The following is a 21,048-nucleotide window of genomic DNA, read 5'->3' on the forward strand; positions in this document are numbered from 1 at the left end:
CTGGAAAATCCCCATGGACAAAGGAGCCTGGTGGGCTACAGTCCACGGGGTCGCCATGACTGAGCCACTAAGCACAGCCAAACTGTGGCCTTTCTGTCTGGGGAAGGCATCCTCCTGGACAGAACCATTAGCCTTGGGGCTAAGACTCATGCGACAGGAAGGGAAGGATGAGGAACTCTGGCCTAGCCAGCCAGGACTGCTGACTCCACCACTGTAGCTTTAAAAATAATGTGATGAAAGCTTTTGACCTCCTGTCCATAAACATTACATAGGCCATCTCAGCCAGGCAGTCAAGAAATGGAAATCAGGGAGTTATTTGCTTGATGCAAGATATCTTGTCATCTTACCTGTGGGCCTCACAAAATTTTCAGTCTGCCTTCTGCCTCTGTTAATTTCCTGTGCTGTTGCTCTTGGAATTTCTCATAAGATCTATCGATTGTACCTTCTAAATCTGTCTAGAATCTGTCCTTTCCTCTGATACCCTCAGTGGGTTTATCTTCTCTGTCTTTTCTCACCCAGCCCCCATGACGCTCCAAGAACTTTAGCTGACCGTGACCTTCTCCTTCCTGAAGCCCCACGATGTCACGAAGGCTCCTCGCTGGCCCAGCTCGCCCTCGGGTCTCAGGTCCTTTCAGCCTCTGATGTGTAGCACGCACTCCAGCTCCTCTCTTCCTGCACCAGAACCAAGCCGCCCTCTCACGTCCCTCTGCCTTTGCATCCTCACAGCTCTTCCTGTCTGAAATGCTCCCCGCTCCACCTTTAATCCCCCTGGAGAATGTCTACACCCTGGTTTAGATTTTAGTCTTACAGCCTCTGAGAAGCCCACCCTGAGCCCTCAGACAGACTCAAGGGACCCATCAGCTGTTCCCAAACACTGTGTGGGCATTGGTCATAACATAGCCTCTACAGAAGACTCCTGAGTCTGTTTCTCCCACTAAACTGTGGGGTCTCAAGGGCGGGCAGCATGTCTGACTCATCTTTTACCCCTGGCGGCAAGCACAGGCCCTGGCTCGTAACGAACACTTACTAGGTGCCTGCTGGAAAGAACCACCGTCCGTGCCACTCTGAGCTTGCGCTACGAGGGTCCTCTGAGTGGTAGCTGCCTCGCTCCTCACGGGTCACCACACTCACAGAGACTGAGGGCCAAGAGGCGCTACTGCTGAGGATGCGCGGAAAAGCAGGAGGCCTGCAGCTGCTCCCACTGAAAGCCTCCCTGTATGCGTGCGACTTGTTCCCTCGCAGACTCCGTGATCTGCACAAGCCCATTCATTGTCTTTCACGAAAAAGACACAGGACCCCTTGGAGAGTATTCTTGAAGGGACACATCTGTGGGTAAACTCTATGGGGGGGAATTATGGGCAAGGGGGAGAAACATCTTAATAGAATGGAGAGGGATGATACATTGCTATTCCTGCTTAGCAAGAGGAGGCCACTGGCAGGGGAATGAAGGTGCTGGTAGCAAGGCTTCTTATGTTTTAGAAAATACAGCCTATCCAGTGGTTACCAAGACTTTCCACTTCTATCATCTTCTTGAGCCCGTTATCCACCCTGGGGGGGCAGGCAAGACAGAACTGGGTTATTATTTATAGATAAGGAAACTAATATCCAGAGAGGTGAAGTGACTTGCCCAAGGGCATGTTTTGAGCAAAGACCCGCAAAAATGAAGCGACTTTCCCAGGGCTGGTTGTGAAGTAATAATCAGAACTATAATTCATGGGGTTATTTGTAAAAGTCTCTGTGGGGTTTTCTGTGAGAAAATTTTTGAAATGAGAAACATTTTCTAGTAAATTGAATCTGTACAGGGTTTTCAGACATCTCTTGGGAAATCTGGCTAGATGACGTGAAAGAGTCCTTCCAGCTCTGAAATTCTCTGAACTGTTTTTCACTCTGTCCCAGGTTCACATGACTCCATGTAGTACAATTATAAGTTTGCGAGTAATTTCCAAAACAAATACCTCTGCCGCCCATTTAAGCATCCCTGTCTGACGTGCCGAAAAGTCTCAAGCCCATTTCTCCCTTAGGGTATCACCCAGTCATCAGTCTGTTCTCTCCACCCTGACTCACTACTCTGTGACGACTCAACTACTTGACCCGTTGTTCACTTCACTTCCTCTGTCAGAGATGACTGGAAAATAGAGTTACGGATATAATTTCTATGTAAGACTAGAAAGCAGAACTGTCACCATGTATTATTGAGATCCTAATTTAATTTCCACTAAAGGGGAATTGAATTGACTGGATTAGTGAAGGTTCATGGTATTCATTGGCTTCCCCGGTGGCCCAGATAGTAAGGCATCTGCCTGCAATGCAGGAGACCTGGGTTCGACCCCTGGATTGGGAAGATCCCCTGAAGAAGGAAATGGCAACCCACTCCAGTACCCTTGCCTGGAAAATCCCACGCACAGAGGAGCCTGGTAGGCTACAGTCCACGGGGTCGCAAAGAGTCGGACACAACTGAGCGACTTCACTTTCTTTCACTTTCTGTGGTACTCATTCCTCCTCAGAGAGATGTCTGAATCCTTGTGGGTGCCACATTTGGTAGTGGAATACAGGAATGCAGTTTTACATAGATCAGAGTAGGAGTAGGATTTTTCTAGAAAGGAAAGTCTGTCTTGGTTGGATGAACCAAGTTATTTAAATTCCGCCTGATAATTCTGTCCAGTCTCCTTGCTTGAGAACAAAATATTGTACACCCATCTGAACTGGATACAAACAGAAGTTAATAGCAGCTCTGTGGAAATAGATACCCTGCTTATCTTCTAATCCAAGAGTCCAGGCTCTATCTGCTGCACCACACACTCTTCAGGGTGATAATTACTCCCATTAGTTAGTGTTTGCTGAGAAGTGAACTATGGTATCCAATTTCAATAATGAAGGCTATAGCAATAATAACACGTAACAGCCTGTTTTATTTTCATCAAGAAGACCAAGTCCATCAGATAGAAGAGCTATGGGTAATTCTGGGTGTCTTGCTGGATATCTCTGAAGTTGGTTATCCTGTGGGGGTTTGTTTTAATTTCTCTCTTGACTACCAAGAACATCTTGACATTGAAAAATAAGACGTCCTTGTTGCTGATGGGGAGGGGAGGGCTCATCACAAAGCAGTGGGCCAGGGCTTCCTTGGTGGCACAGTGGATAAGAACCTGCCTGCCAGTGTAGGGGTTACGGGTTCGATTTGGAAAGATTCCACAGGCCTTGGAGCAACTGAGTCCATGCACCACAGCCACTGGGCTCTCGCGCTGCGCCCACTGAAGCCCGGGCCCCTGGAGCCCACGCTCCACAGCGAGAGAAGCCGCTGCAGTGACAGGCCCTTGCAAAGAGTAGCCCCCTCTCACCGCAACCAGAGAGAGCCTGCTCACAGTAACAGAGACCCAGTGCAACCGCAAATAAACAAATACATATGAAAATTTAGAATGAATAATAATAAAAAACTCTTCACAAAGCACTGGGCCAGAACTGCTTGCTTTTTTCTTCCAGTGGAACATCAGACTTTGCTACATGACTCCCACACTGGTGTCTATCACAGCTTAGAAAGGCTGGCTTTCCTAAAATGAGATGAGAGTATTAACAATAGAGGGTGACAATACAGAACATAAAGAAGCACAAAGGAAGTCTTCATCCTCACGTTGAACTTGCCCAGGATACATGCTGATAAAATCAGATCCGATCACATCTCGAGCTCCATCTGTTAAAAGAGTGTTCACAACCGCTTAGGAGAATACCAACGAGGAAAGACCTGGAAATATGTTTTCTGCCTGCCCAAGTAGTTCCCTCTCTTCGCTCTCCAACCTGGCTAAAAATACAACCAAAGTGTCAGTAAAACACACACACACACACACACAATACTAAAAAGCCTAACATTTGTTGAACAGATTGTGGCAGAGTACCAGCTAGCTTAGTGTTCGGTATGCAAACATCCTCGGTGCTAATTCATCCAGAGGAGGACTTGTAGGGAGGGGGAACAGAGAGCGTCAGAGAAGAAGGGAGCCAGGTCATCGGCTGCCTCTAAGGGGAAATGCCAGAGCCTAGCTGACAGGTCAGACAGGTCAGACAGGTCAGACAGGTCAGACAGGTCAGAATGGTGCAGTTGCCTTCCATGTCCGTCCAGTGGCAGCGGTTCTAGCGAGAGTCCCCTCTACCTCAGCTGGTTCAGGTGATGACCGTCTACGTGAATGTATACCTCGTGCTGGGCCCTCAGCGGGCACTGAACCATTTGGAAGCTTGCAATTCATCAGCCGAGTTCAAGGACTTGTCTAGGTTATTCTGACTCTAAACGTCAAGCCCAGGGGATGTAATCTGCTGGAAGCAGGGAGGTGAAGTTTCCAAATAAAGAAGACTAATGTGGGGCTTCCCTGGTGGTCTAGTGGTTAGGAATCTGCCTGCTAATGCAGGGGACATGGGTTTGATCCCTGATACAGGAAGATCCCACATGTCTCAGGCGGGACAACTAAGACCATGTAGCACAGCTGCTGAGACTGCATGCTGCAGGTGGTGAAGCCCTGTGCCTAGAGCTTGTGCTCCTCCGCAAGAGAAGCCGTCCATGAGACGCTGCCCCTGCAGTGAGATGCCCCCCGCTGCAGTGAGATGCCCCCCCCCGCAGTGAGACGCCCCTCCCTGCAGTGAGAAGTCCCTCCCTGCAGTGAGACGCCCATGCTCTGCAACTGGAGAGGGGTAGCTCTCCATGAGATGGCCCCCCCCTGCAGTGAGACGCCCCCCTGCAGTGAGACGCCCCACCCTGCAGTGAGACGCCCCCCTGCAGTGAGACGCCCCTCCCTGCAGTGAGAAGCCCCCCCTGCAGTGAGACGCCCCCCCTGCAGTGAGACGCCCCCCCTTGCAGTGAGACGCCCCCCTGCAGTGAGGCGCTCCCCCCTGCAGTGAGAAGCCCCCCCTGCAGTGAGACGCCCCTCCCTGCAGTGAGAAGCCCCCCTGCAGTGAGACGCCCCTCCCTGCAGTGAGAAGCCCCCCTGCAGTGAGACGCCCCCCTGCAGTGAGACGCCCCCCCTGCAGTGAGACGCCCCCCCTGCAGTGAGAAGCCCCCCCCTGCAGTGAGCAGCCCCCCCCTGCAGTGAGACGCCCCCCCCTGCAGTGAGACGCCCCCCTGCAGTGAGACGCCCCCCCCTGCAGTGAGAAGCCCCCCTGCAGTGAGACACCCCCCCTGCAGTGAGACGCCCCCCCTGCAGTGAGACGCCCCCCCTGCAGTGAGACGCCCATGCTCAGAACTGGAGAGCAGCTCCGCTCGCCTCAATGAAGACCCAGCACAGCCAAGTTAATTAATCCTTTTTAATTATGAGAAAATATTTTTACAAAGATGAAAGCAACATGTTAGGTTCTAGGACATATTCTATGCCAGAGTAGCTAAAACTCCAAGGGATGAAGAAAGAGCAAAAATGGGAGAGGTTAATGTTCAACCAGAGACCCCGTGGAGAGTAGCTAAAATGAGTAACAGTGGGTCAGTGGCAGGACAGGGAATGATTTTGAGTCTTTTGCTCTGTCCCTTTTGAATTATAAATGAGTTACTGTAAAGGGCAATTTGGTTTTAGGATAATTTGGACATGATCTAGAAATTTTGTGAAATAAAAAGAATTCAGTGATTAATTGCATAGGCTAGCATTTCTTTTTCTTTTCTTTCTTTTTTTTTTTTAGGCTAGCATTTCTTAAGAGGTGGTATACACTCATTCCGCTTGGGGTAGTACAGAAAATTTCAAATGAAATATCTTTTACTTTAATAGTTTGGATGTTTATTTGAATGTGCCTTAGAAGAATTTGTTATACCACAAACTTGTGACTTCATAGGTGATATTGTTGGTTTTCCATTGACATTAGGGATATGAAATTTTCATTTTAAACACTTTCAGTAAAAATAAGTTTATTTGAAGAAATCTTTAAATAAATAATAATATAGAAGCTGTTATGACAAGAATATGGCAAAAATCATGAAGAGAGAATGTAACGATTGGAAAGTTTGGGAAATACTTCATCAAACCAGGGGATAAGGTAGATTGCCTTGTAGATAGAAGGGTCTGAAATAGCAGTCAGGGAAAGGGAAAATGGTAGAACTCTCAGAGGGTCTGGATTCCGGTTCCAGCTGCCACTAGGCCCATATGAAATTGACTCCCTCTATAAAATAACTCTCCTGTCTCACTTAGCATTATTATTTAGTGGTTCTATTTCACTTACTGTTATTGAGATTATGAACAATCATAATGACAGCCAGAGCAGGAAAGTCTGCTGTGTGCCAGATGCTTTCCAACAGTCATCATTCTTTTTATAAAATTATTTATTTATTTGTTTTTGGCCGCACTGTATGGCATGTGGGATCTTAATTCCCCAAGCAGGAGTTGAATCTGCACCCCTGTATTGGAAGGTGGAGTCTTAACCACTGAATGGCCGGGGAAGTCCTCAAGAGTCATCATTCTTAATTCTCATAATAGTCATGTAAAGTAAGTGTAGTAATACCCATTTCATATATGAGGGACTCGGTGCTGGAAGATCTTGGCCGCACAGAACCTGATTTGAATGAACTTAGATCTGACACTGGAGCCTGTGTTTTCTCCTCTGAGCCTGACTGTGTCATCGTAGCAAATTCCTATTCACCCTCAAAACTAAGCTCGAGATCACATATTCCAGGAAGACTCCTTTGACCTCATCTCTCCATCTTGGTTGGATGTCCCACCTCTGTGTTCCCTTAATTTTCTATGGAGGTTTCTATTTGCATTTGTATTCCCAGCACCCTACATACTTTGGGGGCACAGATTACATAGTCAACAAATTGCGGAAAGAGGGAGAGGATGAGGGTGAGGGAAAAGGGAAAGAGAGAAGGGACTGAAAAAGAAAATACATTGCTGCTTTATTCTATTAAATATGAAAGGAGTAGAATTGAGAGGCAGGACTGTAAGGTGGTGAAGCAAATGGCCTCCTAGATCCAAAACACCCAGTTTTGCCACTTTCTAGATGTGTGGCTTAGGGCACAGGTTCTATACCTGTGCTTCACTTTCTTCATCTACGGAATAGAGATGTCAATAGTACCTACTTTAAAAGCTGTTGTAAAGACCAAATGAATTATCGTATATAAAGTACCTAGAAGACTGACTGGCAGGTACTCAGTAAACATTGGCTGTTATTATCTCCATCATGAGAGGGGAAGGGTTAACACTATTGCCAAGTGAAGAAAACAGCTAGTACCGTAACACAGAGAACCTCGTCATTTTCCCAGTTCTACTTGTTGACCAGTGTGGAGCCCTTCCAAAGCAGTTACAGTGAAAGAGAATTACAGCCAAGGATGCACTATTTAATATCTTTATCTTTCCACTTCTATGACAGCAAAATTAAAGACTCTATCTCTACTCTTAGAACATCCTGAAATACTGATATTAAAATTATCACACTGAATTACATTCTAAACTTAGTTACTTGTGGTCTACCACCCTCAACTAGACTAAGTTCCTTGGAGGAAAGGATTTCTGTTTGTTTCTTGTCCAGCTCTCAGTAAAGGGGATGGCATGAAGTAAGTGTTCAATACATGTTTGCTGAATGAATATTATAGAAAAGATGTGCACCTGTGAACACTAAGATGAAAAACATTACATGATATTTATCATAAAGAGGCTCAAATCAAGTGACACTTCAGCTCAGAAAGGAGAAATCACCTCTATGTAGGCAAGGTAGTAGAAAAGAATGGATGGTCACATCTGTGAACTTTGGAGTCAGACTGCTTCAGTCTTGAGCCCTAACTACAGCACTTATGAGCTTATGTGACCTTGGGATGTAATCTAAATTCTTTAAACCATAATTTCCTCATGAGAGAAACAAAGATAATACTCCTTAGAAGAATTAGGTGATCTCAAGTGTTTGTAACATGTTGTAACATGTCACTGCCTATTATGGTTTGCAGAGTGACCAGCATGCCATCATCAGTATCATCACCAAAGGCTTTGTGATAGAGGCGCTCACTATGTGGATGGGCAGACACAAGGGAGGAGCGCCGAAGAGCCAGGAGGTGTGAGTCAAGGTACTGTGGGTGTTGGATAGATTCAAGGCCGAACGGGAGGGCACGTGGCACTGTTTGACTGGATCACTGGGTATTTTCAGGAAAGTAAGGGAGAGAGGATTGGGAAATAACTGTAAATACCAGGCTGACAAATTTAGTCTTTATTTTACATGTAACACTGAGACTTTACAGGTTTCTAAGCAGGATAGTGACCGGTTCAGAGCCAAAGTTTCTTTTTTAAAAAAATTTTATTTGTTTATTTTTGACTGTGCTGGGTCTTCATAGCTGCTTGGGCTTTTCTGTAGCTGTGGTGATCAGGGTCTACTCTTCATTGTCGTATGCAGGCTTCTCATTGCAGTGGCTTCTCTTGTTGCAGAGCACGGGTTCTGGGGCGCTCAGCTTTCAGTATTTTCAGCACGTGGGCTCAGGAGTTGCAGTTCTGGGACTCTAGAGCACAGGCTCCATAGATACGGCACACGGATTTCATTGCTCCCTGGCACGTGGGGTCTTCCTGGATCAGGGATCAAACCCACGTCTCCTGCATTGGCAGGTGGATTCTTCACTACTGAGCCGCCAGGGAAGCCCTCAGAGCCAGCTTTATTTTATGGGGAATGTTTTGACTCTTTGTGCAGGACAATCTGGGGAAGGTGAGGGGAGATGGGAGCAAATTAACCACTTAAGAAGCTTCTCCAATACTTCCCAGGAAAAGTTGAGGTCCCCCACTGGGATGATGGCTTGGGGAATGAAAAAAGCGATGAGCGTGTGGGACACTGGGAAGAATGAACTCACAGAACTGTGTCCAGCTGGATGTGAAAAGCCAAGTGAAGGGGCAGAGGCAAAGACAATTCTGGACTGGATCGCCAGTTAGAACTGGACAGCCGGGAGCATGGTGCTGCTGTTTGCCCTGCTATAGCAGAAGAGCTGAGAGTGGCAGAAATAAAGCGTAGGGGAGCCTGGCTTTAGGGGGGAAAATATATTTGCTTTTTGATATGCTAAGTTTAAGGTGCAGTGGGATATTCAGGTGAGGAATGATATTCAAGAGACACTTGAAAATGTGATCTTAGAACTCAGACCGATAATTATTTAGAAGGCGTCTGCATAGAGAGAATAGCTAAAGGTATACAGCTGGATTGGCTGTCTGAGACAGAGAGAAGAGACTCGCGGAGTCCCCCTTGAGTAGTGCTTCTCCCAGCTAGAAGAGCGAAAGAGACGTGTGTGGAGGAAGATGACGGGGAGGCGGGAGGGATGAAGAACATTACCACCAAAACCAAGAACACAGTGACTGAAGTGTTCAGAGGGATTGTGAGTTACAGCGAAGTCACAGAGAGAATTGAGAAGGGACCGCCGGCGTTGGCCATTAGGAAGTCATCGCTGACTGATGAGAGAACAATGTGTGGAAGAGAAAACTAGATTGCAGATGCAAAGGAAAGGAGAAGTGATGTGGGGGAAGGAGGCGGTTGACTTGAGCGTACACTGTTCTGGAAGTTCAGGAATGTAAGGACAGCGATGTGATGGGGGAGCAAGGTGGGAGCAGTATTGTTCTTCCCAAGGTAAATGACCACACATCAGTGTTTATCCAGAGATGCTAACCGTCTATATGTTAAGAAGTAGAAAGCAATATTGGTGGAGGAGACTGGAGGAGGGAATTGGAAACTAGATTGAAAGTCAGGTTACAGCCATTCTAAAGTCTGGGACCGTGTTATCTGTATGTGTATGGCAGCATCTGTTTCAGCAGAGACAGGGGACTTATTTATCACACATCAACAGGCTGTGAGACAAGAGGGAACTGAGAAACTCTCCCTTTCCACTCAGGAAAACAAAGCTTGATCAACTCTTAGAAAAGAATTGAAAAGCTTTGAAAAAGTATTTTAGCAAGGAAAGAACACTAAGGGAAAAAAAAAAGGCATATGATAGCTTCCCTTTCTTTCCTTTTTCCACCTAAAAGCACTTCGGGAAAATGCCCAGGTGCATCATAAGAACTCTCTAATAATATTGTTAACACTGTGCGTGTTTATGGCATGTCTGTCTGCACAGTGCTTTTCGTTTTATAGAAAGCTCTCACGATTTCTTTTATCCTCCCAGAATCTCTGGGAGGTATTACTTTTTCTCTGTTTTATAAGGGAAGAAATTGAGGACCAGAAAGAATCGAGCAATTTCCCCTAGAGCCCCAGATCCCTTGCTCTTTTTTCCTACATGCTTTCAAATCCCATTTATGCGGTCTTCACAGTATAAGCCTCCGTGTATGGGGTAACAAGTCAATGTGTAGTGAAGTGACCATCCTCATTTCCGTATTTCTATCAATGTGAACTAAAATTACATGAGTTTGGGGGCACTTTTTCATCAAGTCCTATTTCTCACTGAGTAGTATCCAATGCTTCTTTTTCACCCCTGTCATAAGGAGTCCCAGGGCAGAAGTTCTTAGCAGCATGTTTCCCTCTTCCCACATCTGCCCAGTTCAACCGGACCTCTGACGTGCATGAATAGGGCCTCAATACTTAAACCTGCTCCGCGTGGGTCAGGAGACAGGAGCGCAGTTCTTTCCCTCAATGTCTAGTGCCCGAGTAGGAAGAAGGCCAGACTTGCAGGCTCGGTTTCACACAGAGACTGCCACTCAACACTCTGAGCCCCAGTGCCATGCTCTGAAAAATGAGGATACTAACAGCTGTTTTATAAGTTTGCTGCAAAGATTCAGGCAAGCACCTGTGATGCGTTTGCTATTCTGCTGTAGCTGTCTTGAAATTTTTAACACTTTTCAAAGTAGGAGACCTGTATCTTCATTTTGACTGGGCCCTGTAAATTATGTCACTGGCCCTGCCTGTGTGTCCTTGGCCAAGTCACTTAACTTTTCTCGGCTCCAGTCCATAATTAATTAAATTCTTAGGATGATTCTCAATCTTTCTTCTACCTTCTATTAGCACAATTTGATATGGTTGGTCACACCCTCCTTGAAACAGTTTTTCCATTTGACTTCCAGAACACTGCACTTCCCTGGTTATTCTCATCCACACTGGTTGCTCCTTTGCGGTTTTCTCCTTAGTCTATCAGCATGTCCCAGACTAAACTCCTGATCACCTCCTGCAAGCCTGTTCCTCCCAGTCTTCCTCATCTGTTAATGGTAACTCCATCCTTCCAGTTGATCAGACCAAAACCCTTGTCTTTGTCTCTTTATCGCTCATTCCATATCCAGTTTGTAAGCTACTCCAGAGTCTGACCACTTCTTCACCACTCCCATTACAGTCCAAGCCTTAGTCGTCTAGATTATGCATGATCCTTATAATTGGTCTCCCTGCTTCCACCTCCTCGCCCTGTCCCCATGGTCTGTTCTTTATACAGTAGACAGAATAATCCTTTATTTATTTATTTTTTTATTTTTTCATTTATTTTATTTATTTATTTATTTTTTATTAGTTGGAGGCTAATTACTTTACATCATTACAGTAGTTTTTGTCATACATTGAAATGAATTAGCCATGGATTTACATGTATTCCCCATCCCAGTCCCTCCTCCCACTCCCTCTCCACCCGATCCCTCTGGGTCTTCCCAGTGCACCAGGCCCGAGCACTTGTCTCATGCACCCAACCTGGGCTGGTGATCTGTTTCACCCTAGATAATATACATGTTTCAATGCTGTTCTCTTGAAACATCCCACCCTCGCCTTCTCCCAGAGTCCACAAGTCTGTTCTATACATCTGAGTCTCTTTTTCTGTTTTGCATATAGGGTTATCGTTACCATCTTTCTAAAGTCCATATATATGTGTTAGTATACTGTAATGGTCTTTATCTTTCTGGCTTACTTCGCTCTATATAACGGGCTCCAGTTTCATCCATCTCATTAGAACTGATTCAAATGAATTCTTTTTAATGGCTGAGTAGTATTCCATGGTGTATATGTACCACAGCTTCCTCATCCATTCGTCTGCTGATGGGCATCTGGGTTGCTTCCATGTCCTGGCTATTATAAACAGTGCTGCGATGAACATTGGGGTGCATGTGGCTCTTTCAGATCTGGTTTCCTCAGTGTGTATGCCCAGGAGTGGGATTGCTGGGTCATATGGCAGTTCTATTTCCAGTTTTTTAAGGAATCTCCACACTGTTCTCCATAGTGGCTGTACTAATTTGCATTCCGACCAACAGTGTAAGAGGGTTCCTTTTTCTCCACACCCTCTCCAGCATTTATTGCTTGTAGACTTTTGGATAGCAGCCATCCTGACTGGCATGTAATGGTACCTCATTGTGGTTTTGATTTGCATTTCTCTGAAATGAGTGATGTTGAGCATCTTTTCATGTGTTTGTTAGCCATCTGTATGTCTTCCTTGGAGAAATGTCTGTTGAGTTCTTTGGCCCATTTTTTGATTGGGTCATTTATTTTTCTGGAGTTGAGCTGGAGGAGTTGCTTGTATATTTTTGAGATTAATCCTTTGTCTGTTGCTTCATTTGCTATTATTTTCTCCCAATCTGAGGGCTGTCTTTTCACCTTGCTTATAGTTTCCTTTGTTGTGCAAAAGCTTTTAAGTTTCATTAGGTCCCGTTTGTTTATTTTTGCTTTTATTTCTAAAATTCTGGGATGTGGGTCATAGAGGATCCTGCTGTGATTTATGTCGGAGAGTGTTTTGCCTATGTTCTCCTCTAGGAGTTTTATCGTTTCTGGTCTTACATTTAGATCTTTAATCCATTTTGAGTTTATTTTTGTGTATGGTGTTAGAAAGTGTTCTAGTTTCATTCTTTTACAGGTGGTTGACCAGTTTTCCCAGCACCACTTGTTAAAGAGGTTATCTTTTTTCCATTGTATATCCTTGCCTCCTTTGTCGAAGATAAGGTGACCATAGGTTCGTGGATTTATCTCTGGGCTTTCTATTCTATTCCATTGATCTATATTTCTGTCTTTGTGCCAGTACCATACTGTCTTGATGACTGTGGCTTTGTAGTAGAGTCTGAAGTCAGGCAGATTGCAGAATAATCCTTTAAAAATATGTTAGGGACTTCCCTGGTTAAAACTCCACACTTCCACTGCAGGGGGCCTGGGTTTCGTCCCTGGTCAGGGAAATAAGATCCCACATGCCGTGGGGCACAGCCAAAAAAAAAAAAAAAAAAATCAGATGGCATCAGTCCTCTGTTCAGAACCATCCCATGACCATCCATCTCTCAGAGTAGAAATAGGAGCATAAGTTCCCTCTCGGGACCTGCCTCCTGCCACTCCCTCACCTCGGGCCATTCAGCAGTGCCTCTCTGCCGACAGGCCCTCCAAGAGGGCTGCCCAGCTGGCCCCACAGTCTCCTCCAGTTCTGCTCAACTGTCGCCTTGTTTAAAATAGCAACTACCAGCAGCTTTCCTCCCTCATTCCTTATCCTGCCCTTATCCTATCCTCATTCCTATTCCCTGCTCACTTTTCTCCAAAGCTCTCGTCACCATCTGATAGTCATACACCTTTTTATTTGTATGCATATTGTTGGTTTCTTCCATTAGCATGTAGGCTCTATAAGGGCAGAGACTTATCTTTTAACTGCTATGTCTTCAGCACATGGGTCAGGGCCAGTGAATGACAGTAGAAAGAGCTCTGGAACAAATGATGATGTTACTATAATTAAGTCACAGCAGCATCAGCCCCTCTGAGTGTGCAAAGTCCTTGGACAGGCTGCACGCCCGTGAGGCTGACAGCGCATACAGGAGTGAGGGCATCTATGGGGACAGCTCTGGGCCAAGCCTCCCACTAGATTATACCTTGGAGACAGAAAGATGAATCGAGAGTGGTCTCCACCCTGAGAGAATTTGTGGCCTAGAGAGAGGTATCTTGTAGATATGCAAATAACTCTAGAAAGAGTCAGCCTTTGTTGAAAATATTTGGTCTTCAATGCCTAACATTCTGTGATACCTTCTGCTAACTACTCTAGACTTCCCTACAGAGGGAAAGGACAATGAACTATGGCTTGTGAACTTACTATGTGGCTATTTCTGTTCCAGACAAGTTCCTGCTGTGGCCTGCTTATCACACCAGAGACACCTTGCCTGACTTCCAATCTGTTTGCTCCACACTCCCTCCACCAGCTCCCTCCACCCAATATTGCTGCCTAATTTTTACTGTTAACTTGAGACCCCACCTTCACATAGTCCCTCCACATTCTGCTTCTAGATATCAGAACATGAGGCAGGCAGGGGTGGAATCATCCTGGGGAGGCTGGCTGCAGCAGGGTGTAGAGAGTCTAAATGTTATTTCCCTCCAACAAAGATGTGCATATCTCTATGGTCCCACAGTACACAGGACCCAGAGACAAACATCTGTTCATCTCTGCAGCCTGACAGCTTGCTCAGTACATGGCACAGAGGAGACATTCAGTAAGGTTTGCTGAATCACTGAACTGGGCCTTAGAAGCTTTAAGGATAACTGTATTTAAGAAGTAATTTTGCATCTTCTGTAAGGTACCCCAGAAATATTCTAAAAGCTTATCTTATTTCATTATCATAAGAAAGAAACTAGTCAGTCAGAATTTAAACATCTCAAATAAGGCTACTAGTATTTAAAATGCCTATTTAAATTATAAAACACTCTTATTCTATAATTTTCAAAGTTATTTTAACCTGTATTTGAGTTTTTAAAACCTTGTATCTGAAAATTTAAAAATTACCATGAGATAAATTACAAATCACTCTTTGCATTCCCTTCTTGAAATAGGGACTTCCTGAAGCTATCTGAGTTTTTAGATAGAGATTTGCTTATGAGAAAGTCTGCAGAGCCAAGAAACTTAAAGGTAGAGCTTAGAATCTGGTCATTAAATTCCACATTAAGTTTTGGTGGGAAGTCCTGGAGTGCTTGTTATAGAATTCTCAGTGTGTTTAAAAGCTTTCTTCAAGCCTCCAACAAATAAAAATAAAAGGAAAAAAAATTTAATAAAAAAAAAATAAAAAGCTTGCTTCTCTCATATGTTCACATCACACGTACATTTTCCTACCCAGGTGAGATCAAGCATTATAAGATGACCCACCTTATAATCAGTAAGATGTGCTGACAGCAATAAGTAGGAAAATTTAGGACAGGTGAATCCTTCCCCTCCTAGTTTCTCAGTTTCTCTGTATATAAAATAGGAGGAGGGACTAGATGGTTTAGGAAGGGATGCTAAAGCCTTATGAGTCTATGAATGTGGAGGGCATCTATTCATATGATAAAGGTTTTCTCTTCATAAAGAATTTCCTTCAGATTTTCTCTGAGTTTCTTTAAAATGTTTAAACTGTGACTTGACTTACTGAAACCTTGCCACTATATTTTTATTACTAATAACAGCAGCTAACACTTATTAAAGGGCTTCCCTGATTGCTCAGCAGGTAAAGAATACACCTGCCGTTCAGGAGACACAAGAGACAGGGGTTTGATCCCTAGGTTGGGAAGATACCCTGGAGGAGAAAATGACAACCCACTCCAGTATTCTTGCCTGAAAAGTAAACATTTATTAAGCAGGCTAGATATTCTAGGCACCGTGTATTCAATATGCCAGGCACCGATAATATGCTTTATGTACGTTGTTTTTTGTTTTGTTTTAAATTTAATGAACACTTCGTTTTTATTGATTTATTTATGATTTTTGGTTGCCCTGGATCTTCACTGCTGCGTGCAGGCTTTCTCTAGTCGTGGTGAGCAGGAGCTGCTCTCTGTCGGGGTGCCCGAGCGTCTCATTACTGTGGCTTGCCTTCTCGCAGCACACGCTCTGGGTGTGTGGGCTTCGGTCGTTGCGGCATGAGGGCTCCAGTAGCTGAGGCTGGTGGGCTCTAGAGCGCAGACTTAGTTCTTGCCCGCGGGTTTAGTTGCTCCTTGGTATGCGGAATCCTCCCGGATCGGGGATGAACCCATGTCCTCTGCACTGGGAGGGGATTCTTATCCGCTGGACCACCAGGGAAGGTCCAGTACATTGTTTGATTCAATCATCCCAATAACCTCATGAGATGCGTACCAATATTGTCCCATATTGTAGGGAGTATACTGGCTCCAAAACTAAGTTGCCTAAGGTAGCTGAATTAGGGAATGTGGCAACACTGGAATTCAAACCCTCTTCAATCCCACATCTGACTCCAGACAGATTGTTAACCCTTCATCTCACAGACTAGGTGCCCGTATCAGGAGGTAGTCAATGTTCCTTTCCTAGGGGAACAATCCTGGTGCTCTATGACCCTTTGCCTTCACAGATGCGGTGACCAATTGAAGACAGGTGATTCCTTTGGTTTCAACTTAATTTCTATGACATAATGTGCTGATACTTTCATTAAGAAATGCTTTTTGACTTTCCCTGGGTTTATGCAGAGGATTTAACTAGTTGTCTTGAGTCACTTATGAATGATCTGGTGAGCAGAAGAGGGTTCAAATTTGTTTTGAATTGCTATCTTTTTGAATTTATATCTTTTTGTCTATTATATAAGTCCAACAGCAAGACTTTCCATTATTTTGCATACAATTAAGGTGAAAAAATGCCACATGCAGGAAAACACTGCAAGATTAATTTTACATCTTTATAATTTTCGCATTCATTATATTCACTTTCACAAGAACTATGTGAGGTGGGCAAGTCAGGAATTAATTCATCTGCTTTGCAAATGAAGAAAGAGAATCACAAAAAGGGGAAGTGATTTGTTCAAGGATATCGAGCTGGTTAGGTGCTAGACTTCATGTCGTTCCCATGCTATGCCACCTCTGTATGTGAAAAGGAACATCAGACTTGAGCACTTCTTGGTGTGCAGAGACAAACGGCTGCCATGCCAGAGGCTGGGGTGTACTAGCCTGCAGCCCTGTGGCTGCCTCTGTAACTAGCCACTGTGCTGGAGGACGAGGACAGCATCAGCCGTGACCCTGCTCACACCCGTGCAGGATGATAAAGAAAGTAGAAGTAGCCAGCAGCTGTGGTCCAACTAGATAAAACTTTAAGGCGGGAGGTCAAGTGACAAGTGAACTCATCTATGTGTGTGTCTTTTAACTGTTAGTTACTTTTGACATTTTAAAAAAGGCTTCTTGTGGAAGTCAGACCAAAAGCAGGAAGATACTGCAGCAAGATGGATTTGGGAAAGGACCAATCTCTCTCAAAGCTCCATCAGACACCTGATCCTCGTCAAGGAGAGACCCAGGTTCCAGGTAATGAAAGAAACCTTAAGAGACAGTGGCTGTTGGGAAGGATTGGGCTATGATTATTTTCCTCTTTGTACGGGTTTGGCAAAAAAGGGGCATCATTGGGTGGGTACATTCATGTATTAGAAAGGAAGAAATTAGGGGCTGTATAACTTTCTGAGCTGGCTTCTAGCACTAAGATTCTAGTAAACAGGAGAAACACGAGGAAATAGTAAATAAATAATTATATATATATGATAATGAAAATACCCAATAATGGATGGTGTGGTAAAACAAGTACAACCATATATGTAGCACAAATATAGTGTAACTTTTGGAAAGGTATCTGGCAATAAGTATCAAGAACTATGAGAGTGTTTATTTTGTTGACTGACTAATGTTAGTCTTTGTGTATATCCTAAAGCAGCATTTTGGCTGCTCTTGCAGAACGCTAGGCCTTGAGACAGTGATTTAAAAATTTTTTATGCCCTTTGGCTTTCTGCTGAAACTCTAGACACCTTCTTAGGCTAAATTTTTTAAATACATAAAGTTAAATACATATGATTACAAAGGAAGCAGTTATATTAAGAAAATTATAAAAATAAAAAACTTTGATATAATAATATATGTGCTTATTTACAGGTGCATTAAATAATAAGATCCAGTGGTGGATCTCATTACCACTGTATCAAATCAAATATTTCATCTCAAATAAATGATATTCTAAGGTATCTGTAATAACTGTAATGTGATATGGAAAAAGCCCTAATTTCTTTTTGTGACAAAGTTATATTCTGCTAAAACCACTGTGGTTTGTTATCTACATTCATAATTGAAGGAAATGGGCATTTAGATTGGTAAAAATAAAGGTGTAATTTCCCCCCATCCAAGTTCACCATTAAGGACTGCTGATCTGAAATCAAAAGGTGTCACGGTCCATGAGGTGTGTCCGCTTTGGGAGGTCCCAGTGCAAATTTGGAATCATTCCACTGGCTCCAAGAAGTTCGACATCAAAGACCCGTTAACTTTTCACAGTCTTGGATGGCAACGGAACTGTTGTTAACAGTAACTTTAATATTCCAAAGGAACTTGGAGAAACATCATCCAAAGGAAAAAAATACAAAAGAAAAAAAAATCTGTGTGTGTGAAATGCTTATGATAGTTGATCTACAATGGCAAAAACAAAACAAACAAACTGGCAACAACCTGAATGTTCAGTATAAGAGGAATGAGTGGATAAATGAGAATATATCAACTTGATTAAATATCATGTAGTCACTAAAGTTACAATTATGAGGACTAGATGATGGAATTTACTTCTATGGTTAATAAATGGTAAAACTGTGGTATGCAATCATTGCAACTTTAATATAGGAACTAGATGAATACATGGAAAATCCCTTGGACAGAGGAGCCTGGCAGGCTACAGTCCATGGGGTCGCAAGAGCTGGACATGACTTAGCGACTAAACCACCACCAGATGAATACAATGAATGAAATGAAAAGCAGGTTATAATGTTAAGGATGGCAGAACGTGGCTGGTTTTTTTCTTTACTTTTATGTTTGTACAATATGCACACTGTTTTGAAGAAATTAGCACATTTATGTACAAATACTGACCTTCTCATTTAAAAAATGTTGACTGAATGTTTGCTCCCAGGCATTCTTCGGGAGGCACAAGGATAAATGAGAGATAGCCCTTGTCCTCAAAAGGGTGGGAGAAACGCTTAGACACTCAGTAAGGGGATTCTATCATTTTGCTATAGGACTCTTGCTGTTAATGCCATAATTCATCACTATCTCTCACAACTTTCATTTTGCTCCTACAGAAGTCATTGGAACTTGGAGTTTGCGAAACAGAGAGCAACTCAGAAAAAGAAAAGCTGAAGCACAAGAAAAGCAAACGTCACAATGGCAAATTCGGTACAGTATCACTGCAAGGGGGAAGGGACTGACGTTTACTCAGCCTATGTTACCTGTTAAGAGGTGCTGAGAACTTTTATGCACTATAGATCATCTTTCCAACAATCCCACAAATCGGGAGCTGTTATCCATATTCATCTTCCACCCCCTCAAAAAGAAAGAAACCAAGTCTCTGAAGGTTAAATCTCTTGCCTAAAGTCACGCAGCTAGTAAAGTGATGGGAACAGAATCTTTTTTCTGTTCTCTTTTACCAGGTGATCAAATTATGTGTATTGTAGAGAGGCCTGCTGTTCTACCACTTTAGTAACATAAGCATTGTTGTTGGGAGTGGGAGATACCACTGAGAAGACCCCCAAGCTTGTTCTCCAAGCTTTCTATTAGTAAAATTCTTCTTTAATGAGTGTAGTTAACTCTCCATGGAGTAAACCAAAGCACTGTCTGTAAGTGAGTGATGGAAGAGTCTGAGCGTTCCTGTGTCCAAAGTCAGCTGTATGGAATCTCGGGGAGGGAAGCCGTGAGCATGACTATACAGCAGGCGGCATCTAAAGGCCCCATGTAGAATATAACTATGAAGACAGAGGTATTGCGTGCTTGGAGGTAGAAAAGGGGAACCCAGAGAGCCCCAGTACGACATCCATCTGAGCCAGGGTTTCTCAACGCCGGGGTCACTAATGCTGTGGGCAGGAGAATCACTGGCCTCTAGAAACCCATGGAACTTTCCCTCCTCAGTTACGACAACCTGAAATGCCTCCAGACATTGTTAAACGCCTCATGGGGTGGGGGGAGAGGAGGTAAAATTGCTCCCAGTTGAGTGCCATTGATCTAAGTGCTCTTCTTCTTTAAAAAAAAAAAACCAAACTTTATTTTTCGGTTGTGCTGAGTCTTCGTTGCTGCCTGTGGGCTTTCTGTAGTTGCAGGGGCCACTCTTCATTGCCCGGCACGGGCTTCTCTTTGAGGTGATTTCTTCTGTTACGGAGGATGGGCTCTGAGTGCACAGGCTTCAGCAGTTGCAGCATATGGGCTCCGTAGTTGTGGCTCATGGGCTTAGCTGCTCGTCTGTATATGGAGTCTTTTCCGACCAAGAATTGAGCCCATGTCCCCTGTACTGGCAGCTGGATTTTTATCCAGTATCACCAGGGAAGTCTCCTTACAAAATTTTGATTAAGATTTAGCTATGTATTTCTTCATTTTTGGAAAAATGTGTCATTCAGTGGCAAAAATAACATAGGTATACATTTTTCTATGCATCATTTTTGAAAAAGCATACAATGCAGGTGTTTTAAGTTCCTATTCTCACTGTGGACAGAATATTGTCTGTTCTGTGACAACATGTGTTTCTATAACACCAGTTAGCTCACATGTAATTGGTAAATAGTAGAGTGGTGTCAGTTTTAGTGGAAGTTGTGTTAGTTTGTAATTTTTCCTTATCAAAAGAAGCCAGAATAGTGGGAATAGAATTAAAAACTTCAGCAGGAAAGGAAAAAGCCTTCAGCTTGGCTGCTGTGTAGACAGGATTCTTTTCAGCCTGCATCCGGGCTCCTTCCGCAGGGAAGGACATCACTAGCTCTGCAGAAATCGCCACATGTAGCAGGTTGCACTTCCTTCTGTGCTTAGCGGCAGCCCTGCTGGCTCAGAGCATCATCCTTATTTGCATGATCTCAGCACTGAAAGCCTGCATTCACACTGGTGCTTTTGTGCATTTTTACCATCCCCGAGGCAGCCTCCCCGCAGAAAAAGCTGCCTGTCTGGACTCTCCCAGTTATCTCCCCTGTAGCAACTATTGTTTATCCTAGTGTTATAAAGTTGCATAGGATTTGACTCATTTGCCCCATATTGTTTTTTTCCCCATAAGCACTGTCACTTTTAGTGCATGATTTTGCAGAAAGTGAGGTTTTTCAGGAATGGATGTATGTTCTAGCGGAAACGTCTGTATTCAGGTCCTCTGACAGGTGACTCTGTTGAAGAATACCTGGTTCGCTCCCTGACTTCCATACTCACCAAGCAACCTTCTGGTCATTATTGGTTTCTCAAGTACTTGCTACAGAGAAAGTGCATTGT

At 44.0% G+C, this 21,048-nt stretch overlaps 1 protein-coding gene across 6 annotated transcripts in view; it reads left to right on the forward strand.

The window, feature by feature from the left end:
• The window catches only part of HEMGN (hemogen), a 53,132-nt gene that overhangs the window by 25,551 nt on the left and 6,533 nt on the right, over nucleotides 1-21,048 (forward strand). For 3 of the 6 annotated variants that reach the window (XM_070480204.1, XM_070480205.1, XM_020890980.2), the window contains 3 exons: nucleotides 7,892-8,008; nucleotides 16,970-17,094; nucleotides 18,897-18,990. In XM_070480204.1, coding sequence (XP_070336305.1) covers nucleotides 17,016-17,094; nucleotides 18,897-18,990 — 173 coding nt within the window. In that variant the 5' untranslated portion in view covers nucleotides 7,892-8,008; nucleotides 16,970-17,015. The other 3 variants (XM_020890983.2, XM_020890978.2, XM_070480207.1) reach the window with 3 other exon arrangements.

The sequence above is a fragment of the Odocoileus virginianus genome, chromosome 18 (assembly GCF_023699985.2).
Source record: "Odocoileus virginianus isolate 20LAN1187 ecotype Illinois chromosome 18, Ovbor_1.2, whole genome shotgun sequence".
In the NCBI taxonomy this organism is placed as follows: Eukaryota; Metazoa; Chordata; class Mammalia; order Artiodactyla; family Cervidae; genus Odocoileus; species Odocoileus virginianus.